A 26,590-nucleotide genomic window follows, 5' to 3' on the forward strand; every position below is an offset into this window, starting at 1 on the left:
AGAGACGGCAGGAAGCACGGACACTTCCTCACCTACCCCTCCCCATCGAATCCATCTCCGCCGCCGCCTGGCTGCCGCGCCCCTCGCCTCCTTCCCTGGCTTCTGATCTGCTGTCACTCTCTCCCTTTCCTCCCTCGCGGCCAAAATGAAGTTGCCTCCAGGGTTAGAAGGAAAAACTCCACATGCCCCACCCCACTGGACCCCTAGAAATTTCACCGAGGTGGAAGACCCCTGAATCTTGTTGGGTTTATTTCGCACCCCCAGGCTTTTTTTTTTATTTTTATTTTTTTGCGGTACGCGGGCCTCTCCCTGTTGTGGCCTCTCCCGTTGCGGAGCACAGGCTCCGGACGCGCAGGCTCAGCGGCCACGGCTCACGGGCCCAGCCGCTCCGCGGCATGTGGGATCTTCCCGGACCGGGGCACGAACCCGTCTCCCCTGCATCGGCAGGCGGACTCTCAACCACTGCGCCACCAGGGAAGCCCAGGTGCTACTTCTTGCTCACTAGGTCCAGTCAGCATTACGTCATAAGTGTAATGCACCAGTGCGCTATCGTGTGCAAGTGAATGGGGTCTTGTGATCAAGATCCCTGCGAACTAAACTATGACATAGGCCCGGAGAGTTGATATCCACCTGAGGTGGGACAGTAAAGGTGTAATGCTGGCCTTGTCAGCAGAGAACAAACTGCTTCTGGTGGATCTCACGGACAGGAATGCAGAAACAGGCATTCTTTCAGATCAAGAGCTGCATAGCGGATACTGGAAGAGATGTGTCACTTTACTCAAGCAATGAAATCACATCTGATACAGCAGCTGGAATTGGAGTCGCCACCTTGGCAAGCTTACAATAATCCTCTGTCATTCTCAAAGACCCGACTGTCTTCGGCCGAGGCCAGATGGGAGAGCTGAATTGGGGATGTGGTGGGAATCACCGCCCTTGGGTTTTTTAAGTACTTGATGATTGCACTAATGTCTGCAATCCCTCCAGGAATGCAGGGCTGCTTCTGTGGTTGACTATTTTCCTAGGTAGGGGCAGTTCTAGTTGCTTCCACTTGGCCTTTCCCATCATAATATCTCTTACTCCGCAGAGAAGGGAACCAGTGAGTTCAGAGTCAGCGTCCAGTAGTCCCTAAAAGGTCTGATTATTTCCTCTTCCCCAATGCACAGTTGGCAAAAGCCCGTGGGTCCTTTTGGGGAAGGCTGGGAGAGTGATTAACAGCATAAATATTCCATAGTGTACTAGGGTCCTTCATTCAAGGGGTTCTGAGTCTATAAAGTGGCTCCAGTCTGAGAATTAACAAGCCATGACTCTTGTTTTAATCATTCAAGTTAGACTCTTGTTCACTTGATCTAGAACTTTTCTGCTTACACAGAACAAGTAAGAATTAGTAGGCTTCCTGTCTATTTCACTTCTAGGAACCCCATGACGAGCTAGCCAGCCATGGTCTGCAGGAGTCAGGACATTCTGATTGCGGCATTGACCCTGCTGTCAGTCACAGGGACCATTCCCTCCTTGCCTTCGGGGCTTGAGTGCCACCTCTGGTCCCTGCCACCACGGGCCCAATCACTCTCATTGTGGTTACGTGTCCCAATTCCGTGACTGCAGTTCCCTCTCTGAAGTCTGGCCCACAGAGAAGAGCCAGGGATGCCAGGGCTTCCCTCTCAAGTTTATCTCTCACAGTCGTGGTGAAAGGCATGTCTTCTGGACCTTCCCAGGGTGGGTGAGTTTCAAATGACAAACTCACTCGAACATTCCCGTCCCCCTAAGTCATGGAATCCCTTTCTCTACATTAAACCAAAGCAGGTCTGGCAATTCTAGTTCACTCACTGTGGGTCTCCTTTTGGCCATATTTCAGTCAAGCAGCGAAGCAAACTGTTAGAGCCCTTCCTTCCTCCCCAAGATGCAAAGTTAGATGCAGAATCCCTGCTTAGTGAGCCCGTGGCAATAAATGCCGCCCGATCCAACTTTCCGTTCCTTCCACGATTTATCCCACAGCCTTAATACCCATCCCCACATGTGTGGCCCGGGTTTCTATCTGCAGGAGTTAGAAAACGCAGAGGGTAGTGCACCTCCTCACGGGTCACGCTTTGTACCTCACTTTAGGGGCTGCTGGGACTTGAGTCTGCTCAGAGGTCTAGACGCCAAGAGCGGTGGTGGGGTCGACACTGGGGAGAACCAGCAATGTCTTGCTTGTCAGCTGCCTCAGGGGCAGTCATTACCCTTTCCGCAGGTAACGCAGGGTTAACCCCCTGGGACGGGCGGGGGTGGAGAGGCCGCTTCTCCTGGGGACAGAGAGACTGCTGCCGCTGGCAGAGGAGACGCATCAGAATTTAGGGTTCAAGTTCCCCAGCTCCATCAGGGTCTTCCCACACACCCCCATTCCAACTTGCAGGATCCCATTCCTTCCCAGCCCGTGGCCTGGGTTTAGCAGGAGACACCCTGGGAGGCTGGGAGTTCAACTCGCATCGTAATTCAGTCAGTCACAGGGGGAGACTGTGGGTCTGATTTTCAGCCTCTCAGCCCTGTGGCTACAGCGGGTAAGGGTCTCGTTCAGGGCAGACATAGAAGCTTTCAGGTCATTTACGGGCCCTTGAGCTAGGAATTCGAATCCCCGAGCTCAAACTTTTCTTTCCCCACTTTGTCCAGTAACATTACGAGCAACCAGCCAATCTCATTATACTCATCAGTTTGAAAAAAATGTTTGCAAGTATCACACACATGGTCACCCAGATCCTAGCTTCTTACGAGTGTTGGATTAGGAGTTTCCAGTGGTGATACTTTGCTTGTCTCTCTTGCCCCGTCACTCCATGGACTGCCAGTGCTCTTTTTACTACCGGAAATAGAGTCATTAGTGTCTTTCAATCTAATCTGACTAGAGAGCTAATTCTAGAAATCACAGCACCAATTCAGAAAATTCATCTTTAAGATTTTGTTTCTCGAGAACCACTCTCGGTCCTAAAATCGGTATTAGTCAGAGCTCTCCAGAGAAAGGTGTAAGGCAGTGTGTGTGTGTGTGTGTGTGTGTGTGTGTGTGTGTGTGTGTGTGTGTGTGTGTCTGGGTGTGTGTGTGTGTGTGTGTGTCTGGGTGGGTGTATTTGTTATGAGGAATTGGATCATGTGATTAGGGAGTTCAAATCTGCAGTGTGGGCTGGCAGGCTCAACGCCCAGGAGAGCTGAGGGGCAGGTGGAGAGCCAGGAGAGGCAAAAGTGCAGATGAAATCCACGGGCAGTCTGCTGGAGACACGCCCTCTTGCTTGAGGAGGCTGGGCTTTTTGTTCTTTTCAGGACTTCAACTAATTGGATGAGGCCCACCCACATTATGGAGGACAATCTGCTTGTTCAAAGTTCACCAATTTAGGGCTTCCCTGGGGGCACAGTGGTTGAGAGTCCGCCTGCCGATGCGGGGGACACGGGTTCACGCACCGGTCCGGGAGGATCCCACATGCCGCGGAGCGGCTGGGCCCGTGAGCCATGGCCGCTGAGCCTGCGCGTCCGGAGCCTGTGCTCCGCAACAAGAGAGGCCGCGACAGTGAGAGGCCCGCGCACCACGATGAAGAGTGGCCCCCGCTCGCGGCAACTAGAGAAAGCCCCCGCACAGAAACGAAGACCCAACACAGCCAAAAATAAAAATAAATAAATAAATAAAAGAATAGCATCTATTTTATTATTTGTAGAAAACTAGCCTAAAACACCATGCAGGGCAGAGCAGCAACCAGAGCCCTGGGAATTCTGGAGCCTGAGAGCTCTTGGATTTTTGTCTGGGAGAGGCTACCGTTTTCTCAGCACTAAAGGGCCTTCCCTCTAACTCAGTCACCTTCTTGATCCAGGAGTGGTAGTTTTCTAACAAGGTGTATATTCCTGGAACGTTCTTCTGTCCACAACTCCTTCCCCAGCTGATGATGCCCACCTGGTACCACTTCTTGCCAGATTCTGTGGTACAGACGAGAGGACCCCCGCTGTCACCCTGTGGACAGAGAACACAGATCAGCAGCGAGTCCTATTTGAAACTGTCCATGTGAGGCAGAGCACAGCTCGCTCATGGAAGAGGGTTCATGGACCTCCTGACTCCGGGACGCCAAGGGGAATCACATCATCGCAGATCAACACCCACCCTATCGTGGCTGCACGCGGGGCATGTGCAGCACTCAGCCTGGCCCCAGGAACCGTGGTATGTAGAGCGTGGCCATGCACACGCTCCATGCACAGCACACAGAGAAGGAGCCGGAACACGGAGGACCCAGGCTGAGGAAGAGTGGGGACCAGATTAGCGGGTCTTAAATCAGAGGCTCTGGACAGAGCTGTAAAGGGAAGGAATGAAAAGAGGATGCGAGGAGTGCTGTTAGGCCTGTGGATGTGAACTGGGTCTCCTTTTTTTTTTTTGCGGTACGCAGGCCTCTCACTGTTGTGGCCTCTCCCGTTGCGGAGCACAGGCTCCGGACGCGCAGGCTCAGCGGCCATGGCTCACGGGCCCAGCCGCTCCACGGCATGTGGGATCTTCCCGGACCGGGGCACGAACCCGTGTCCCCTGCATCGGCAGGCGGACTCTCAACCACTGCGCCACCAGGGAAGCCCTGAACTGGGTCTCCTTTGATGTTCTTCCGGAGGCGTGAGGGAGAAGGATGTCTCTTTTTAATTCTTTGCTGTGGGTATTTGCAGGGGGCAAGTGAGCTAAGCTTTTCCGACTATGTGACCCCTCCAGGGTGGAATCACATGGGTCTATGACTCAGATGATTATCTATTTATATGGAAAGTATGTACCAAGTCCCCACCGTGTCCCTCACACATATATGGCTTCCTTTTGTCCATTTTAATACAGGGAAAATGAAGCTTAAGGAGGATGAAGGGCTTACTCAGGGTTACATGTGTTGGGGCCAAAGTTGGAACCAGGTCTTCCTGATGCCAAAGCACATGTTCTTTCCCTCTGGGGAGCTATAATTGTTCAAGCGATCTTTCCTTCTCAGCGGAGAGATGGCCTCCTTTTCCATGGTCATCAACAGGACCGGGAATGGGACCTAATGGGAAGTAGGACAATCAACACTTCCCGGACATGATGTCTGAGGCCCGGCGTTGGTCCCCTGACTTTACTTTCTCATCCACCCCTTCATCCCACATCTCTGTGAGGTAGGTATTTTGATCCTCATCTTATAATTAGAAAATGGAAAGTCAGAAGAGATCTGCTCACTTCCACCGAACACATCTTCAAGGAGGAAAAACTAACTGTTAGGCACTTGGGATACAAGACCTTATGGTCTAGGGAGGGAGACAACAGTGCAAACAAACAGGATCAACTGCATTTTGTTTGAAGGATGAATAAGAATTTGACAGGAAGAGTGAGTGGGGGGAACTGATCGGAAAGGAATTAGGCAGGAGGTGGGGGGACTAGTTAAGAGGAGATGGGAGTGATGAGGACCTCAACCAGGGCACAAGACGGTCAGGAGGCAGGGGGGTGCGTTGAAATGGACACCATCTGGGGACTGGTGCCCCTGGACACGGGTGGTGAGTCCTAGTTCCAAGGTCATGGGGTAAAGTGCAGGGGAAGATAACGATGAAATCATGTTCAAGGGGAGTTTATGTTGACTGTGGGACACATCGCCAAGCAGAGGGATATACGGAGCGGAATTAACAGAGAGCTTGGAGCTCAAGGACACCCAGTAAGCGTGGTGCCAAAACCCAAACCACCCTTTCCAGTACGAAACACTGCCCTTAACGCCTGTCTGGTTTCTGGGGGTGTGTGCTTTTCTTTGCGCGCGTTCTACTTCAAGGTCACGGGGCAAGAACCAAATCAGTAGGATTGCCACTCAAAGAGCTCCTTCCGTAAGTGCTGTCTCTATCATTTTCTTCACGGTACGGTGGCATGAATGGTATAAAAAGCCTATTAATATGTTGATTGTCATTTCCTTACATAACAGGGAGAGAACTGTGCTTGGACCAGTAACTTGTAAGCCTCAGTTTCTGCGTCGTTAAAATGGAGATAATACCAGCTACTTCCCAAGATTACTGGCAATGACATTTTTAAAATCCATACATCACTTGGCATAGGGTAAATGCTATGTAGTAAGTGCCAGAAATGTATTAGTATTATTACTTTAGCCTTATGTACTACAAACATTATTTGTAAACTCAGGAAACAGAGATTCCCTTCTCGGACTGCTGGGACTCCAGAGGGGCAGCTGTAAATTCATGTCCTTTCACACATAGAGTCTTAATTGTTTTTCTCTTCCTTTTGGGAAGAAAGAAAGGATGTCTCAAAGGAGGGTCTGGCCTCAGCTAGGAAGGACTTGGGACTGATGACAGCCCACCTAAGGGGAACTTTCTTCCAAAGACTAAGGCTGGTAGCCAGAGACTTGTCTGGTTAGAAACATACTGACCACATACTGACCACAGAGCCTCCTAAGTTCACTGCTGTGTTATTCACACTGCGTGATCACTTCTGTCCATTTTGGGTGAGAAGCAGATGACCTGGCTTCCAGCCTGGCCCCACTACCTCCTGGACCTCAGGCAAACCACTTAAATTCGAAATCCCTGTTTTCTCATCTGTTAAACGGGGCGAGTGAGACCTGCCCAGCCCATCTTACAGGACAGTGGAGAGAATGAAATGATTGAATATGTGTGAAAGAGCTACGAAGTTATTACACTGCTTCGGATCCATTCAGATAGTGAAGAGAATGATCGATGATTAAAATAACCATGTTTTCTCATCTGTGAAACAGTCGCAATTAAATATTTTTATACATTTCTTTCTGGCTCTAGAGGTCTAAGATGCTATGGAGTGAAATAAGATTTTCAGGCAAGTGTCATGGGTCAAGATGGGTTCGAGATAATACCCTGGAAAGTAGCCCAGGACTGTGAAAACGCTCTGTGTGATAGTATTCGTGATGGCGCATATCATTATACACTTGACCATAGAATGGACAACACCAAGAATGAACGCTAACATAAACTATGGACTTTGGGTCATTGTGATGTGTCCATGTAGGTTCATCAGTTACAACACATGTACCGCTCTGATGGGGACGTTGATGGTATGGGAGATGTGCATGTGTGGGACAGGGGGTATATGGAAAATCTCTGTATCTTCCTCTCAATTTTGCTATGAACCTAAAACTGCTGCCTCCCCACCCCCATAAAATAAGATCTTTAAAGAAAGTTGCTCAGGTTGTTATCCAAGTCAGCTTGGCATCCCCATAACCAAATTGCCCAACAGCCCAGCTGGCTGTCAGCTCTCTCTCTTTTCTTTTTTTTTAAGATTTTTTTTTTGATGTGGACCATTTTTAAAGTCTTTATTGAATTTGTTACAATATTGCTTTTGCTTTATGTCTTGGTCCTTTGGTCACGAAGCATGTGGGTCTTAGCTCCCCTACCAGGGATTGAACCCACACCCACTGCACTGGAAGGCGAAGTCCTAACCACTGGACCACCAGGGAACTCCCTGGCTGCCAGCTCTTAACCCCCCTCCAAGGCAGCCTCCGTCAAGGTCTCTCTCGGATGTCCCCTCCTCTAGGGCTACTGTAACTGACAGGCAGTTTCCAGCTTCCTTGGAAGGTTCAGCTCTTTGGCAAACATTTGTTGAGTGCTCTTCATGCCAAGCACTGTGCTAGGCACTGGGAATCCAGCCATGAATAAGACAAAATTTCTGCTGGAGTTGAGAAGAAAGATAAGAAAACTGTGCAGCATTGCAATGCCTGTTTCTCAGATGCTTGCTGGTCCTTCACAAGAAGTATTGCATTGCTAGCTTGGGACATATTTGATTTTATAGTTTGCTGGACGGTGTCACTTATTTTTTTTAAGTTGAACTTTGTTTTTTCATAGTGTAACCTTAGGGGATTACAAACAGGAAAAGCGCTGGAAAAAGTAAACCACAAAATTCCATTGATTTGATTTTAATTTGTATTTTAAGTACAGCATGATCTTATTGCTATTACTTTGAACATATTTAAATGTTTCCATCATAAAATTATAATTTCCCTTCATTATGTGATTATGTGTTTTATTCAAGTTTGCTAAGTTTAAAAGTGTGATTTTATTTTTAAAGGCAATTATTTTTAAACCCTAGGGGACTTTCTGCCTGGCTTACCTGGATTTAAGTGATGATAATATTATATAATTTCAGAAAACTTCCCTTGCCTGGATCACTCTCAGCTTATTCTCAGCAATAGAAAGCTTTCTAAACAGAAAGCAAAGCTTTTCACTTCACAATTTTTTTCTTAAAAAAGGCTTAAAACGATAACAGCACATTTATTTATAGCACTCAAGTAATAGATGATTAATTTTAGCAGCTTTCATTAAAGTACATTTTGATAGGGGAGGGATTGGAGCAAAAATCCTCGACTCCAGATGGTAGATCCAGCCATTGAAGCAAAGGGGACAGAAAATGTCATCAAAGATGACACTTGATTGTTTCAAGTGTTGCTGCAGTTGGTTTTGGCCATTTGAATATGGGATGGTGATGAATGAAAAAGACTGAAAGGATAGGTGTGAATACTGATGAGGGTGAGCAGCCTGGGACAACCTCTAGTCTCCCACGCGTGGCAACCCTGCCCTAGTGACCTGCTCTGCTCACCTCTCCACACTCAACCCTTGTTATCACTGGCTTCTGAAATATTGAAAGTTCCCTGAACACAAGATACTTTTTCAAGCCTCCGTGATTTTCCCCCAATTCTCCCTGGAATGCTCTCTCTTTCCAATCATACTATTAAATGTTGTTTTCCCCTTTTCTTTTTTCTTTTTTTTGACATACGCGGGCCTGTCACTGTTGTGGCCTCTCCCGTTGCAGAGTACAGGCTCCAGACGCGCAGGCTCAGCGACCATGGCTCACGGGCCCAGACGCTCCGCAGCATGTGGGATCTTCCCGGACCGGGGCGCGAACCCGTGTCCCCTGCATTGGCAGGCGGACTCTCAACCACTGCGCCACCAGGGAAGCCCTCCCCTTTTCAATTGACGTTGGAGCCCTTTGTCTCCTGCTCCAGTATGAATTGGCTACTCCCTAAGTCTGTGGCATGGCTAGGATCTGAGATCTTCATTTAACCATTGCTATTGGGAAGCTTTGTCTTCTCTTTGTTTTTTTAAGTTTGATATAACTGTAGATTCACGTGCAGTTGAAAGAAATAATACAGAGAGATCCCATGTACCCTTTACATGTTTCCCCCGATGATACCATCTTGTAGAACTACATACAGTACAATAGCACAATTGGGGTATTAACATTGATGCAGTCAATACACAGAACATGTCCATCGTCACAAGGATCCCTTATGTTGCCCTTTTAATGCTATATCCACTTCCTTCTACCCCTAAACCCTCCTTAAGCCCTGGCAACCACTAAGCTGTTCTCCCTTTCTATAATTTTGTCATTTCAAGGATGTTATGCAAATGTCCATTGACAGAGGAGTGGATAAAGATGTGGTATATATATACAATGGAATATTACTCAGCCATAAAAAATAACAAAAATAATGCCATTTGCAGCAACATGGATGGACTTAGAGATTGTCATACTGAGTGAAGTAAGTCAGACAGAGAAAGACAAATATCATATGTTGATTATATGTGGAATCTAAAAAACTGGTACAAATGGTACAAAACAGAAATAGAGTCACAGATGTAGAAAACAAACTTATGGTTACCTGGGGGGAAGCGGGGCGGTAGGGAGGGATACATTGGGAGATTGGGATTGACACATACACATTGCTGCATATAAAATAGATAGCTAATAAGGACCTACTGTAGAGCACAGGGAACTCTACTCAATACTCTGTAATGACCTACATGGGAAAAGAATCTAAAAAAGAGTGGAGATATATATATATATATATATATATATATATATATATATAACTGATTCACTTTGCTGTACAGCAGAAACTAACAACATTATAAATCAACTATACTCCAATAAAAATTTTCTAATAAAGAATGTTATGTAAATGGAATCACACAGTGTGGGACCTTTGGGGGTCAGCTTGTTGCACATAGCATGAGTCTCTGGACACATTCACGTGGTTGCATGTACCAATAGTTTGCTTCTTGTAACAGCTGAGTGGTATTGCATGGAATAGATGCAGTGTACTTAATTATCAGTGTATTTAATTATCCACGTCTTCCAGGACACTTGTTTCCAATTTTGGTCTATTATGAGTAACTCTGCTATAAACACTCCTGCACAGGTTTCTGTGTGAACACAAGCCTTCGTTTCTCTGGAATAAATGCCCAAGAATGGCGTTTGCTGGGTTATATGGCAAGAGCACGTTCAGTTTTTAAGGAAACTATAAAATTGTTTTCCAGAGTGATTAGACTATTTTAAACTCCCCCAAGCAATATACGAGGGATCCAGTGTCTCTACATTCTTATCAGCATTTGGTGTTGTTACTATTTTTTATTTTTTAATTTTAGCCATTCTGAGGTGTGCAGTGATACCTGGTTGTGGTTTTAATTTGCATTTGCTTGAGTGGCTAATGATGTTGAACGTCCTTTCATTTTCTTATTTGCCATCTGTATATCCTCTTCAGCCAAATGTCTGTTCTTGTCTTTTGCCCATTTTTGAATTGGATAGTACGTTTCTCTACAGTTGACTGCAAGAGTTCTTTATAGAGTCTAGGTACAGTTTCTTTGTTGGATATTATCTCCCAGTCAGTAGCTTGTCTTTTCATCCTCTTAATATGGTCTCTCATGAAGGAAAAGTTTTTAATTTTGATGAGGTCCATTTGATCAATTTTTCCTTATATGAGTTGTGTTTTTGGTGTTACTCTATGTCCCAAAGACTTTCTATTTTCTTTTTCTAAAAAAATTTTGTAGTTTTACATTTAAGTGCATGATCCATTTTGTTTTAATTGAATTTATTCTAGGAATTAATGGTTCTCAATTTTTTAAAAAAGATTCTTTCCTCAGATTTTTAGCTTTATTTTTCCTTATCCTATGTGTATTAATACATGGAATCCATGTATATTAGTGAAACCCTCTACTCTATTGCAGATCCTGTCTTGAGTAATAGGTTATGAGACTTGGGTTCTCATATGAATCTTCTGTTTAACAGGCCTCTTATGAAACTGGAGTCAGGGAAGGGGGATGCCAACTCCTTTCCATTGAATTGGGGTGGAAGTCTTGACCCACCACTCAGGCCAGCTATGACACCAAGGGGAGGAGCAGGGTGCCGCTACCACTGGGTGGGAGCCCAAGCTCTTCAGGTGGCCTCCACTGACATTGAGGGGGACAGGGGATGGATCATTATGACTAGATTGTACTTAAAGTCCTGGCTTTCCACTCAGCCTCCTCTGACACCACCATAGTGGGCAGGGGGAGGGGGGGAAGGTGAGATTGTCCACTCGACCTTGGTTGCTGGGGTAGGAGCACTGTGGGGCTTTTCCTGGTGTTTTGCTGGAATAGAATGATTATTGTTTAAAAGTTTCCACCTTGTTAAGTTGCCCTTTTCCTGGTCCAAAGAGAGGAAGGCTATCTTGTTTTGTTTTGTTTTGTTAGTTTGTCTGTGCCCACGGCGTTTTTTCCCCCAGCTGCTCCCAGGAGATGCTGAGCTGTTATGTACTACCATCCAGGCTGGGATATAAGAGGCAAAAAGAAAACCCAAGGAATTCACTGCTGTGTCATTCCTTAAGTATTAGGATATTTGTTTCCAATTTCATCTTCTCTTCACATTTTGGAGCCTTTATTTTTGTTTCACAATATAATGTCCAGTGCTTTTAGCTGTATTTAGTGGAAGGGAGCAACAGAAATGTGTTTACTCCATCTTGTCCAGAACCAGAAGTCCCAATCGTCTGTTTTGTTTTGTAATGTTTTAAACTATCCAGAATGTGGGGAAAACACAGGGCTCGTGTGACATTGATTCTGTCTCCCTCTGTGGTCCTCGTGATATACCTCACAGCCCTTCTGTGAGACGGCCTTTTCATCGCTCTGCAGAACATTTAACATCTGCACTTAGAGTTTTATACCAGTGACCAGACCCACTGCCCAGCCAGTGAGTAGGACTAAGTGGGCTCCCCCGCGTGATCCTTCCCATCCTCAGAGCCAGAGGAAGCTCATTTATGAGGGGTTTTCCCCTGTTTCTTCTACTATCAATCAAAAAGTGCTTTTCTTTTTAAATGTTTGTGTTAATTTTAGTAAAGAGAAGCTAAGCTACCAGACTTTTCTTCAGCGAAACTCACAGGCATGATCCAATACACTATGATTGTTTACCCAACTGCCTGCCCAGGAGACTGTGGGCTCCTTTAGGCAAGAAACCATGTCTCATCAGTTGTTGAATCCCAGGGTTTAGTGCACTCAACAAAGGTAGCTAAAATTAATAAAGTAAAGTAATTCCTTGTATGGATCTCAAATCTTCCTTGGCTTTTTGTTTCTTAAAGAAGTCTCAGAAATGGAAAAAGTCTTGGGGGCCTACCTGGAGAAGACCAGAAATATTTATGCAGGGTTGCTGCATACTGACTTCCAGGCAAGCACTGATATTCCAAGGACCTGACAGTAAGTATTCCTGAATCCATGTCCCCATTCCCGTATCTAAGCCCGATTTCCACACATTTTCCGAACTCTTACTGTCTGTTCCCCATGGAGAGAGGATGCCTTTACCCTGGCAGCCCGAGGGGATGGAGGGGATGCAGCCAAGTTACCTGGCAAGCATCGTAGGTCTCATTCTCGAATCCAGCACACAGCATATTTTTGGTAAGTCTTGGAAATTCCTTTGAACACTTCTCCCAATCCACGATGGTCATGGGCACTTTCAGCAGCTCTGTTTCCATAGGCTGTTTGAGACCTGACCCATAGAGAAGGCCCTTTAGAAAGGTCACTGGACAGGAGCCCCAGTGCCGATAAGGCAGCTGACGTGCCCTAGACCAACCTGCCCAGTGTCCCGCCAGCCACACATCCGCCTTTTTTTTCACATTTTCACAGACCCTCCCTCTCCACGTCTTTCCAGTAATCCCTTGCAATTTACTCACTCCACCACCCCAGGCTCTTCCAAACAAGTCCCCACCTACTTGTATTATCCCTCCCATTCAAAATCATATTCCTGCCTCCAAGAAGACTTCCATCTTGGCTCCAACAGCGCTACAGACTTGACTTCTTAGAACTGGCTTTCGATCGGTTCTCAGCATAACCCTGCCTCTTCAGCATATTTGCCTCTCGTTACTTTCTGTTATGTGAGTGTGACACCTCTGACACAGGGCCGCTGAAACTGGGTTTGCACTCCCAGTGAAAAAAGCTTTCAGGTCCCCCAGACAAAGCTAGGTTGGTTGAGAGTTTTTACAGGGGGTTTGTCAAGGCCCTTCCTGGACTGCCAGCTTCCGGGAATTTGTTTGGACTTCTCTCCATCTCATTAACTCCTACCACATGGAGATTTCAAAAGACTTCTCCACACTGAGTGTTCTTAATCGTGCAGGCACCCATCTGCCTCTCCTCACTTCTAAATTCTGAGTCGTGCCCAGAGCCCTGAATCAGTGTTACACCAGTTGCCCTCTCGTTACCAAACTCCTGAAATACCTACCATCTCTTAGACCCCAGGTCATTGCAAAGCATCCCTAAGGACCTGGAGTCTTGTTCAGGCCTGAGCTAGCGCTGTGCTATTCCCGTCCCTCCCCTACCAATTTTGTTGAGTTTTCTTTGGGAACAGTCCAGCAGGGCTTTCATAATCCCTTTATTACCCTGGTCAGGTTCCTCTTATTTTGGCCAAGTAACAATGTAACAACAAGTAACAGCAACAGATTCATTTCTAAGAATGGCTGGGCAACACTCCAGGACCATGTAAAGTCTAGGCCAGGGCAGGCATCTTGAATGCCTGTAGGAGCCAGGTGGGAAACATCAATGTGTGAATCAGGGAGATGTGAGAGAGCAGAGCAGAGAGCCCCTGGCCAACTGGAGGGTTTATATTCAATGAAACAAACGAGACTGCCATGTGATGGCGGGACAGGACCACACCCAGGGATGGCCCACACCTGGCATCTCAGCTCGGGGCCTTGGGGGATGTTTCCTTCGCACTTGGAAGAGGCTGAGATCAGGCCTCTGTGCGTTCCTGGTGCTCAGGGATTTGCTCCAACGCAAGCCCCTCTCTCCTCCCTCCTTCCTCAGCCCTCTCCCCTTTCACCCTCTCCCCTCTCCTTTAGGTTTACTGGCCCATCCTCAGACGCCCGTGATGTGGCTCTTCCCCCAGGTGCTCCCAAGAGATGCTGAGCCGCTACTTACCAGTTTGGGTCTGCCCCCATCCTGCCACCCAGCATTTGTGCCACCTGGAGAGGCCGGGCTCTGTGGGCATGCAGATGGGTTCTTTCAGTTCGCTGAATGTGATGGGCGTGTCCAACAGCAGCAGGGAGATATCATTGTCCATGTTGAGTTTTTGAAAGTCCTTGTGCAGAATTATGCTTGTGACCCCCTTTACTTCCAGGGATGGGCTGCTTAAGCTGTTCGTTCCCAGCACGACTCTCAGTTCTGTTGGCCTGGTGGCGGAGAACCAGAGACAGAGAAATAGGAGGGGAAGGAAAGTCACAAGGTGCACAGAATCTGCTGTGCCTGAAAACCCTAAATCCCACACAGCTGTAGGGGCCTTTTGCATTTGTCCTACCGGGGCTGTTGCTCAGAAGATGTGAGCATTTGAAAAAGGTAGAGAAGGAGGGTGAAACAGCCACTGTGGCCGACCACAGCTCCATGGCTGCTCCAGAATCATCCCAGAGATGTGAATAAGATACTCCTGCCTCACGGGGCAAAGAAAGGACTTAGCTTTGGGCCCCCAAAGAGCCCATGAAAGACCACTTGGCACAGATCAAACTAGCCCTCAGATAGGAAGGGATTATCACAGCAATTTGTCCACCAGCAGTTTAGAGACTGAGGAACAGAATTTTTTTGTTTGCAACATACACAACTGACTGAAGTTTAACACTCGGAACGTATAAAGAGAGTCTACAAATTAAAAAAAAATTGTCAAAGCTCAAACAGACTTTACAAAAGAGAAAATATACCAATAAACTTGCAAATATCAACTTAGCAGTAGTAAGAAAAATGCAAATTAAGACTACAATTATAATAGTATTTCATGCTTTTCACCAGAAAAGCAGAAATTAAAAATTCTGAAAAAGTAGCAAGTATCGGTGATGATTTTAACACTTACACACCGCTGGCGGAAATTTAAATGCGTGCAACCACTCTGGAGAATCATTTGGATTTTCTAATAAACTTGGAGATGCACAAGACCTACGATTCTGTATCTTCTCTCCTAGGAATAAACTCTTGCACATATGCACCTGAAGACCTATGCAAGAATCAGGAACAGAATTTAATCCAGACCTGCCATTGATGAAGCAGAAAGAATCTTCAGTAATGATTCAGGAATTTCCCTCCAGGCAGAATGGCCAGGAACTTTCCAACAGCCAGTCCTTAAGTATCCCATGGGAGTAGATGCAACAAGTTTCCTTGGTTACCCCAGGGTGAAACTTTCCCCAGGTTTTTGATGAACCCTTTAAAGTTCTTCTTTCTGTGTATCTTCAAACTTTCTCGAGGTGGTGGAGCGGAAAAGCACAAGTGCTGGAACCGGATTTAAATCCTGTTTCTGTCTACTAGGTGTGTACCTTGGGTGAGTCAGCTAACCTTATTGGACCTCAGTTTCCTTCTCTATAAAATCAGGATGTTCATTTTACCTGCCTCAGGGTTTCTGTAAGTTGGAATGAGTTAAAAGGGGATTATTCATTCTACCCGCCTCAGGGTTGTTCGTATGATTAAACAAGTTAATGCACGGAGTTTCTTAGCAGGTCACCGGTACGTGATGAGGAATCAGTAAATGCTCTGTTTTCCACCAGTCTCCTGGAGTGCAGAGAAAACTCTATAAGGAGGAGGGAAGTAGGTTGTCGGATGGCCCAGGAACCCAGACCTCCAGAATTAGGAGGATTTCCTCCTAGAAGGACTTGAATGTCCTGGCAGAGGGAGACAGACCAAGCCCTTCGGCTCCACCAAGACAGATGTCCCTGGAGAGGACAGTTTGTGACCTCAGGGAAGCCGCAGTTACTGGTTCTGGGTGACAACAAAGAAGGCACAGTGGATCCGGCCTTGGGTTCACAGCCTCTTCCTCCCTAGGGCGTGTGGGGCTTCCCCAGGGAGGGGAGCACATTGTCAGAAGCAAGGGGATGGACTCGGTACTTACGAGATCTCAGAGTGAAAGCAGTGAGCCGCCGAGACAATCCACCACTCGCTGATGATGGCGCCACCACAGAAGTGTTCATTTCTTGCTTGAATACTCACCTGCCATGGAAACTCACCCACCTCAGCCTCCATCCCTCCTATGATTCTGGAATACTGAGCTCCTCTCTCAAAAACGGGTCTTTCACCGCATTCTGGTAGAATGGAAGAGAAAGGAAGGGAAACGATGCAACACTTAGTCAGTATCCATAGAAGACCCATAAGTAGCTATCATTGTACCCATTCTAGAGATGGGGAAACTGAGGCTGGCCCAGTAAAGCACCCTTAGAAACACGAGTAAGCCAACAGATGCTTCACATCTGTTGGAACGTGTTTGGAAGCGTTGGCTCTGTCTCCTTTCCAGACAGGCAAGTCACTTTGCCGAGCTTGTTTCTGCCCTCATCCGAGAAAAATCAGAGGAAAATACTTGGCCAGGGCCAACCTGGAGTGACTGGCAGAATAATGCCTCTGTTGCCAAAAAATGTCCACGTCCTAATGGACCAAGCCCTGGAATTCGTGAATATGTTACCTTATAAGGCAAAGGGGACATTGCAGATGGAATTAAGGTTGCTAATCAGCTGACCTTAAAATGGGGAGATTGTCTTGGATAATCTGAATGGACCCAATGTAATCACATGGGTCCTTAAAAGTGGTAGAGGGAAGCAGAAGAAGAGAGATGTGACTGCAGAAGAAAGGCACTGAGAGATGCAATATTGCTCGCTTTGAAGATGGAGGAAGGGGCCACAAGCCAAGGTATATGGATGATCTCTAGAAGCTGGAAAAGGCAAGTTAACAGACTCTTCCCTAGAGCTTCCAATAGGAACGCAGTCCTGCTGACACCCTGATCTTAGCCCAGGGAGACCCATGTGGGAGTTCTGTCCTACAGAACTGTAAGATAAGAAGTTTGTGTTGTTTAAGCCACTAAGTTTGTGGTAGTTTGTTACAGCAGCAAGAGGAAACTAATACATACAGGAAACCAGAAGGGTGACCTAGAGAGGGCCTGAACCTACAGGAAGCCCCAAGCTATTCTACGTTAGAACATTCTGTTCCAGGCAGAGCAGCTCTGTTTCCTGGAAGGCTGAGAACAAAGGCTGCAGCTGCCTGTTTGGAAGAGAAACCTGCCTTCTGGAGCGAGTCCAGATCCAACCCCTCACCCGGAGGAGGAGGAGGAGACACTGTTAGTATTTTCTGACTTGAATGTGGTCTTGTTCTGGAACAAAGAATGAGCTTGATTCTACAGAGCCCAAGACCCCCTCCGCTCTCTTTCTAGAGGCTACTTTTCCAAATACCCATTCAACAGAGGTTTTGAGGACTTTGTAGTATGTGTTGGAGGAACCCAGTGGTGGTTATTTTTAGTTAAAAAAAAATGGAGTGAAAATGTATCAATATGTGTCAATAGCTTTCAGCTGTCAGTAACATATAGAGGCTCTTTCCAGGACTTTTGGGTCTGCACTTCCTCCTTTATTTACCAAACACATATAGTCTTACCATGTGTCTGGGCACCATTATATGCTCTGGAGTCCCAAAGCCTGCGTCTGAATCCTGGCTCTGTTGCTTACCTGATGAATGATTTAGGGTAAACGACTTATTCTTGTTTATCATCCCTTTCTTTATTCCCCAGATAGGCAGAAGATAATACTTACACTACAGAACAGATACACAGACGTACAGAACAGATAACGGGTGTTGAAGTGCCCAACACAGAGTAAACCCTCAAGCCACGTTAGCTGTCAGAATTTCTCATGTCACCTTGTACCAAGGGCCCCCTTTCCTTGGTCTTGAGAACAACCTACACTACCAGCGTGGAACCGTGCAGACATATAGCCTAACGCTGGAACACAAAGCCCTAAGCAGTGACGGAGGCAGTGCCAAAACGGTAAGCAGAGATGCGAGCCATCGGGGGCACCTGGACCTGCTTGCAGAGAGGCCAGCTTTGCCGATTCTCTGCCCACACCATGCACCAGTCCCCATTCACTCCGTGCAGCCAAGCCCGGGCCGGAATGAGGGAAGCCGGGGACATGGGCTGTGTTCCTTCCGTGAGGCCGAGGGCAGGGAGGGAAATGCGGGCCCTGGAGTCACACTGGGGCCACTCCCGGCTCTCCCATTTCCCTGCTGCGAGGCTCTGGACCAATCCTAAACCTCCCTGAGGCTCGGAGCTCCTTACCCACATGTGGGGCTAAGAGTGGAGAGCCCACTGGGGTAGTGTGGGCATCTAAAGGGGGAAAGTACCTGACCATAACAGCTTCCTTTCCACTTCAGCCACCTGCCCCCCCCCGCCCCCCCAGAGAGAGAAACAACCTTCAGGAGCTGCGAGGAGCTGCCCGTGGAGCACAGCAGGCACCCCCGGCCCACCTCCACCCCACCTCTCATGCACGTGGGTGACCTGGGCATCTGCTCAGCATCTGAGTTCCAGGGCCGATGCTCAGCTCATTCTGGGCCCGTGCTTCTCAGCGCTCCACTATTCATTCAAGGATAAAGTCTCGGGTTTCAAACCCAAAACTTAAGGTCAGACAGGTTGAACTTGGGGCTGGGGCAGGAGAAGGGGCAAGGGAAGTGGCTTCCAGTAGGGGTGTAGGGGGAACAGGAAGCCACTGCTCCCGTGAACCGGCCTCTTAGTGGCCCATTAGCTGATTTGTGGGATCGTCCAGGCCTCTGTCCCTCGGCCCCTCAGGCTTAGCCCTGGCGGGATGGAAGGGAGAGAGCAGGGCCAGGGTCTCATCCAGCCCCACCTGGTGAGCCGCTCGGGCCCGGGCAGATGTTCGCTTACCCAGATGTGCGTCCCTGGCCTGGGGTATGTGCAGCAAAAGGGACCACAGGAGCATGGCCCTGGGCATGACTGCTGGCCTGGGAGGTGACGGAAGCCGGGGTGGAGGGGAATGACTCTGACGGGGCCTCCCCCTTACAGCCAGCCCTGCCGCTGATGTCACAATGGGCTGCGGGTCTGAGAACGCAGACTGTCAGGCAGGCTTCTCTTCTGGCCGCTCTGTTCCTGAGATGGGCCTCATCCTGGACGCCTCCTGGGCTGAGTTTCCCTTCCTGACCTGGGCACGGCTTGCCCTTCACGAGTCCTCAGTGGGCAACTTGCTGTGGGCCCCTCACAGCCCGTGCCTCTTAAGGCTCAGATGCCTCCTCTTCCACAGGGCCTGTTCCGTCAGGGGTTCCCCGTGAATGTGCGCAGAAGGCCTGCGCGAGGGGCCGCCGGCTGGGATCCTTGCGAACGGGGAGGTGGTCCAGGAGGCCCGGAGGCCTGCGCAGCCTGAACGGCCGTCGGGCCAGGTGCCAGGTTCTCTGCTCAGGCCTCTGATCTGGGTCACAGGCGCGGACCCGAAGGCTGGGTTCAGAGGCGCTGGCCTCCCCTGATACTCAGCCCAGAAGGCAACAATCCCTGCTCCCACCCTTTCTGGGTTTATTCCACGTGGCCCCCAAATCTCCAGATAGGCCCCTGTCCCTTTCTAAAGATGGAAAGTCCCCTGCATCGGCAGGCGGACTCTCAACCATTGGGCGGACCAGGGAAGCCCCACTGGCGGCTTTCTTTGCTCGGCTTCTGGGGGTGGGGTGTGGAGGGGAGGGGAAGCCTGGGCCCCATGTCTGATTGGGAGAATAGAGGATGACTGACGGGCACATCCACCCTAAACTGCTGCCCATTTTCTATGAAAGTATCTGGACAGAATCACAGCTCATCTCTAGGAAGATGCGTTCCTTCTGGGTCTGTGTCCTTCCTATTGACATGACGTGAGCCCTGTCTATTGCAAAGCACTCATTCGCTGCCCCACATTTTTTGGCCAAGCTTCTTCACGATAACAGTGGATCACACCATGTCTGAGCTGGTGGAAGGACCGACCAGCGGGGCCAGAGCCACCGTGCACAGCCCCAGAGGCCGCCATTCCTGTAGACTCCAATGGGAATGGCTCCCCCTAGAATTGGGCAAACATGGCCCGAGTATGGAGAGAAACTTTAGGAATGTAAGAAGTCTATAGCAATCCAAAGAGGAAAGCAGGTACATGGTGGCAAAGGTTGCACAGGGACACTGCCTGCCTGACGCTCCAGAGTTTCCCAGGGTGGCTTTATAGAGGTGACCTTATTTTCCACAGTCCTGGCCAGCAGAGCTCTAACTCTGGTGTGCAGCCCAGGAAGCTTCTTTGGTACAGATTCGGGTTGCCAGATTTAGCAAATAAAAATACAGGCTGCCTGGGACCTCCCTGGTGGTGCAGTGGTTAAGACTCTGAGCTCCCAATGCCAGGAGCCCGGGTTCGATCCCTGGTCAGGGAACTCGATCCTACATGCATGCCGCAGCTAAGGAGCCCGTGTGCCACAAATAAGGAGTCCGCCTGCTGCAACTAAGACCCAGCGCAACCAAATAAGTAATAAATATTTTTAAAACAAGAGTTAAAAAAATACAGGTTGCCCAACTGATTTTGAATTTCAGATAAAGAACAAATATTTTTAGTACACATGTACCCCACGCAATGTTTGAGACATTCTTATACTAAAACAAAATTCATTGTTTACCTGAAATTCAAGTGTACCTGGCATCCTGTATTTTAGCTGGCGACCCCAGTGTTGATTTCCAGACTTCACCCTTCAGACTCTGATCCAGTGGATGGGGGAAGGCAGGGAGCCAGGTCTCAGCACTTTAACAGCTGCTTCCAGATTATACCAGGACAGATCCTTCTGGAGCACCTGGAGAAATGTCACTCAGGCCAAAGGTAGAGGGCTTCCTGGGACCCCTGGCAAGCTGGGGACTGGAGTCTGACTCAACCTAGGAAATCTGGAGGCAAGAGAATGGCCGGCCATCTGCTTAGGTTCTGGGAAGGGTGCTGCTGTGGAGAGGCTGCCCTGAACCCCCAGAGTTTGTGCATTTGGGCTGCACAGGGGACAGAGTGCTGCGGGGGGTCCTGAGGAGCCCTGCCATTGGGCGTCCTGCAGGGGGCAGAGAGACCTCGGAAGAAAGAGGCTGGGGATGTGTGCCGAAAGGCCTGGGGAGTGCAGAAGACAGGGGCCAGCAGGCAGAGCCCCTGAAAACACCGTGCAAAGAGTCCGCTGGAAATGCCTCCCAGGCCCCGAGGACAGAAAGCTGATGTCTGGGCTAGCTCCCCTTTCCCTGCACCTGTTACTGAGTCCAAGCTCGCTCTACTCACTGCACGAATGGCCAATAAATCGGAGACGAGGTGTCGAGGCAAGGAAGACGACTTTATTCCGAAAGGCGGCGGACCGGGAAGATGACAGACTAGTGTCCGAAAAACCGTCTTATCGGGGTTTGGATACCAGTTCTTTAACAGCACAGAGACGGGAAGGAGATGAGGAAGTAAGGTAAAAAGGCCATACGTTTTGCAAATATCCCCTGGAATGGCCAGCCTCGGGGAGGGGATGTGTTAATTTTTTTAATTTTTAAATTAAAAAGTATTTATTTATTTGTTTATTTTATTCTTTGGCTGTGCACGGGCGTTCTCTAGTGATGGCGAGTGGGCGCTACTCTTCGTTGCGGTGCGTGGGCTTCTCATTGCCGTGGCTTCTCTTGTTGCGGAGCACGAGCTCTAGGTGCACGGGCTTCAGCAGCTGTGGCTCTCGTGGGCTCTAGAGCGCAGGTTCAGTAGTTGTGGTGCACGGGCTTAGTTGCTCCGCGGCATGTGGGGTCTTCCCGGACCAGGGCTCGAACCCGTGTCCCCTGCATTGGCAGGCGGATTCTTTTTTTTTTTTTTAAAACATCTTTATTGGAGTATAATTGCTTTACAATCGTGTGTTAGTTTCTGCTTTATAACAAAGTGAATCAGCTATACATATACATATATCCCCATATGTCTTCCCACCCTCCCTATCCCACCACTCTAGGTGGTCACAAACCACCTAGCTGATCTCCCTGTGCTATGCGGCTGCTTCCCACTAGCTATCTATTTTACGTTTGGTAGTGTATATATGTCCATGCCACTCTCTCACTTCGTCCCGGCTTATGCTTCCCCCTCCCTGCGTCCTCAAGTCCATTCTCTACATCTGCGTATTTATTCCTGCCCTGCCCCCAGGTTCTTCATAACCATTTTTTTAAGATTCCATATATATGTGTTAGCATAGGGTATTTGTTTTTCTCTTTCTGACTTACTTCACTCTGTAGGACAGACTCTAGGCCACCCACCTCACTACAAATAATTCAATTTCGTTTCTTTTTATGGCTGAGTAATATTCCATTGTATATATGTGCCACATCTTCTTTACATTCATCTGTCGATGGACACTTAGGTTGCTTCCATGTCCTGGCTATTGTAAACAGAGCTGCAATGAACATTGTGGTACATGACTCTTTTTGAATTATGGTTTTCTCAGGGTATACGCCCAGTAGTGGGATTGCTGGGTCGTATGGTAGTTCTAGTTTTAGTTTTTTAAGGAACCTCCATACTGTTCTCCATAGTGGCTGTATCAGTTTACATTCCCACCAACAGTGCAAGAGGGTTCCCTTTTCTCCACACCCTCTCCAGCATTTATTATTTGTAGATTTTTTGATGATGGCCATTCTGACTGGTATGAGGTGATATCTCATTGTAGTTTTGATCTGCATTTCTCTAATGATTACTGATGTTGAGCATTCTTTCATGTGCTTCTTGGCCATCTGTATATCTTCTTTGGAGAAATGTCTATTTAGGTCTTCCGCCCATTTTTGGATTGGATTGTTTGTTTTTTTGATATTGAGCTGCATGAGCTGCTTGTAAATTCTGGAGATTAATCCTTTGTCAGTCGCTTCATTTGAAAATATTTTCTCCCATTCTGAGGGTTGTCTTTTCATCTTGTTTATGGTTTCCTTTGCTGGCAAGCAGATTCTTAACCACTGCGCCACCAGGGAAGCCTGGGGATGTGTTAATTTCTTCTTTCTTGCAGCCATCCACAGGTGGACAGGGTCCGGGTGTTTCCCTGAACAGAGGCACTTTGGTTAAACGTTCAGGCAGAGGGGCAGGGTTCCCTGAGGCTGGCCATCATGTATAGACAGTATCCTTTTAGTGAACAAAAGCTGTGGAAAGCAAAGGTTAAAGTAAAAGAAACATGTAGTCCGATTTCGCTCTTCCCTGTTACACACCTTCCCCTGACTTTGAACCCTGGCAGGATCAAAAGAGCAGCTTGAGCAGGGGGAGGGTGAGCAGAGCCAGAGGTGAGAGAAGACCCAGGCCCTAACCCGACCCAGGCCTGGAGGAGGTTTGATTTAGAGTCAGACTCCGCGCCCCCTGGAGGGTGATGAGGGCTTGGATGTTCTAATTCCTAAATTGAAACCTGGTTTGGGACTCAAGTGACTGTAGGTCTATTATCTAAGGATAATCCGAGGGTGTCCCTGGGGCTTTTCCATCTGGGCAGGACAAATCATCACCACTCAGGGGAGTTTAAAAGCCAGAGTGAGGCAAGACGGAAGCTCGTTGCCTTCACGGCCCACCCGGAACTTCATCGTTTCTCCATTTACAGCCGTTTGCGGAACAGCGACCGTGGAAATCTGACTCTATTTTACAAACCAGGGCAAGTCACTCAGGGAGGCAGACGCCTGGTACAACGGCGTGCCCGCGCATCCCCCGCCGCCCAGCGCTCACCACGGAAGTGATAAAGGTGAAAGGCGTGTCTTTTGTTGTTCATAACAAGCCCCTTTCGACCCCACCTGGGTTTGTGTTAAGGAGGTGACTTTTGAAAAGCCCCAAGGATGGGGGCTGGTTGCCAGGGGAACCAACCCGTGATGAGAGGGTTGGAACTTTCAGCCCCACCCCCTGACGTCTGGGGGAGGAGAGAGGGGCTGGAGGTTGACCTAACAAGTCATCGCAGGCTTTGAGATCTGGTTCCAGAGAACAGGAAAACTCACCAAAGGACCCAAAGCTCTTTAACGCCCAAGCAGGCACTAGAACACATGGCTCTCCAAGAGGTTCAGAGTTATGCTGGGAGGGGTGGGTACAGACAAGGGTGCCTGATATGGTGTCCCTTTAGTCTCCGCTGCAGAGACAATGCAGACGGGAGGATTGGGCTGTGCGGACGCCGCTGAGCCAGGCTGCCCTGTGTCCCCTGCTTCCTCTCTAACCCGGGGCTTACTGTGCTATCACCCAGGACCAGCTCTGCCATGCATTTGTGATGCCCCCATGGAAGCAGCTGCAGCTGGCATTTTGTCAGCTTTGGCCAGAGGCCCAGGCTGGGAAATTCTGGACTGGAATGAAAAGAAAATGCTGCAGCTTCTAATTCCACCGCTCACGGCACTCAGGGGACGTGCCCCGGAAGCTCCAGGTCTGTGCCAGTCTAAGCCAGAGTGGAGGATGGGGAGAAGCCTGCAACCTCTTACCTGGCTCCTATAGAGTTGATTTAGAGGCCCAAGGGGGTGCTAAGTCAGAGCAAGTGGCTCAGGAAATGAGGAGAGTACAGTTGATTAATCGAAGAAGATGTATTGGGCTCAGTGAACATGCCAGTTAAAATGATCCCCCAGTGTCTGGACCCAGAGTTCTGCAAGAACAGGGGACCTGGAGCAACAATTAGCAAGTGCTTTTGCTTCTCCAGTCTCCACTGCCCTCCTTGTAAACACATTAAGGATCTTTCTGGGCTCAGTACTCTGCGAGAAGCAGCAGAGTTGTGGTAGAATGAGGGCCTTATTAATTTAGAGCACCTTATTAGATTATGTAATCTCATAAACTGGGAAAAGTTTAAAGGGCTATTGTGGGGAGCAAACGAGTTAACACAGCAGTTTCCAAAGCACGTTCTGTTAGAAACTGCATAGCAAAAAAGCTCTAAGATTAGACAGAATTTGGAAATGCTCCTTTCAGTACTTTTCCTTGGAGTCACGGTGGATATCCACATGTTAAAGGTTCCGAGAAATCTCACAGTGAGAAAGTGGTTTAATTTTATTTAATCCGGTATTTCTGAAATGTATCTGCCCACAAGGCTACCCTTTACCCTAACTCCCAGCCTTATAAATAAGTAACATTTTCTAGTTATCCTTTTGAGAATGACCTGTTCGTATAGTTTTCCCATCATTTCTATTTGAGTGGGTATCGTAAGTCGATGGGCAGAACCTTTTTGATTTTAATGATATTAGCCCTTTGTCTCTTACGTGTGCTACAAAATCTTTTCTTTTTTTTTTTTTTTTTTTCCACAGTCCAGGTCTTTTATTTTCTTTACACCCATCATGCCATGAATTCATAGGGAATGGGCTCCAACAGTTCAGGCTCCTTTCCATTGGTTCTCACGAAGTGTGCTTCTCTGGGTGGAGCAGGCTGGCGCTTCAGTTGAACCCAAGTACCTTTCTCTTTGGCTTCCTTCTTTTTCTGATCATTTTCCTTCACCCGTTTCAGGAAGCTATCCCGGCTCTTAGAGTGCTTAATATGCTCGATACGCACATTAATTCTCTTGGCAAGAATCTTGCCCTTAACTTGTTTGTTTACAATGATGCCAACAGCATGCTGGGTAACATTGTAGACTCTCCCAGTTTTGCCATGGTAACATTTGTGGGGCATTCCTTTTTGAACAGTGCCCATTCCCTTGATATCTACAATATCACCTTTCTTGTAGATTCGCATGTATGTGGCCAAAGGAACAACTCCATGTTTTCTAAAAGGCCTAGAGAACATGTAGCGGGTGCCCCTCCTCTTTCCCTTTGTGTTGGTCATTTTGGCGAATTACTGGAAGATGGCGGTTCCGGCCGAAAAGAACTCTCCTAATTCTTTAATACTCTTCCAATTCTATTTTGGACTAAACAAATCTTAAATTTATGTTAGAAGTTCAGCACTATTTTTACGTATGGTTCTTGGCTTTTATTTGATGTCTTAGAAGGACCTCTTCATTCCAAAATTATAAACACAGTCAGACCTGTAGCAGAGTGTAAGCTCTGAAATTAGACTGTCTGCTTTCTAATTACTTTTCCTCCAAGTACTTGCTATGGGACCTTAGAAGGAGTTTCTAAATATCTCTGCATTTCAGTTTCCCCGTCTGTAAAATGGCCATATTAGGGTTATTGCGAGCGTTAAATACGTACAAAGCTCAGAGGACAGTGCCAGACACTGTAAATACCAAACATTCGTTAGCTGTTATTATTCCTAAATGTTTATGATTTTGCTTCTTAATTTTACATTTCCCCGTCCCAAGTTGACATTATCGTATGTTATTTCCAAAAAGTTTTATTTTCATCTTTTACATTTTGATTTACAATTCGTTTGGTTTCAAATTTTGTATACAATATAAGGTAGAGTTCAAGATTAACCTTTTTTTTTTTTTTTTAAAGAAAGTAACTGTAAAGAACCCCCATTAGGTTATCAGTGGATTTCTCAGAAGAAACTCTACAGGCCAGGAGAGAGTGAGGTGACATAGTCAAAGTGTCGTAAGATAAAATACGCCGGCGAAGAATATATCTGCCACAGTTATCCTTTAGATATGAAGGCGAAATAAAGGTTTTCCCAGAAAAACAAAAGCTAAGGGAGTTCACCACCATTAGACCCAG

The 26,590-nt window shown here is 47.7% G+C and overlaps 2 protein-coding genes across 2 annotated transcripts in view; both read right to left on the reverse strand.

The window, feature by feature from the left end:
- Nucleotides 1-3,202: 3,202 nt before the first annotated feature.
- Nucleotides 3,203-26,590, reverse strand: part of PRSS55 (serine protease 55) — a 50,943-nt gene continuing 27,555 nt past the window's right edge. The window contains exons 4-7 of the mRNA XM_079926646.1: nt 16,121-16,310; nt 14,176-14,426; nt 12,609-12,751; nt 3,203-3,961 (exon numbers count right to left, since the gene is read on the reverse strand). Of these exons, the coding sequence (XP_079782772.1) occupies nt 3,662-3,961; nt 12,609-12,751; nt 14,176-14,426; nt 16,121-16,310 (884 nt within the window). The 3' untranslated portion in view covers nt 3,203-3,661. The remainder of the gene's footprint in view (nt 3,962-12,608; nt 12,752-14,175; nt 14,427-16,120; nt 16,311-26,590) is intronic.
- LOC307189403 (large ribosomal subunit protein eL21) lies at nt 25,219-25,792 on the reverse strand. The gene has a single exon (XM_079927454.1). The coding sequence runs from the start codon at nt 25,761-25,763 to the stop codon at nt 25,281-25,283; it is 483 nt and encodes a 160-aa protein (XP_079783580.1). The 5' UTR covers nt 25,764-25,792; the 3' UTR covers nt 25,219-25,280.

Source organism: Stenella coeruleoalba, assembly GCF_951394435.1.
Source record: "Stenella coeruleoalba genome assembly, chromosome: 7".
Classification (NCBI taxonomy): Eukaryota; Metazoa; Chordata; class Mammalia; order Artiodactyla; family Delphinidae; genus Stenella; species Stenella coeruleoalba.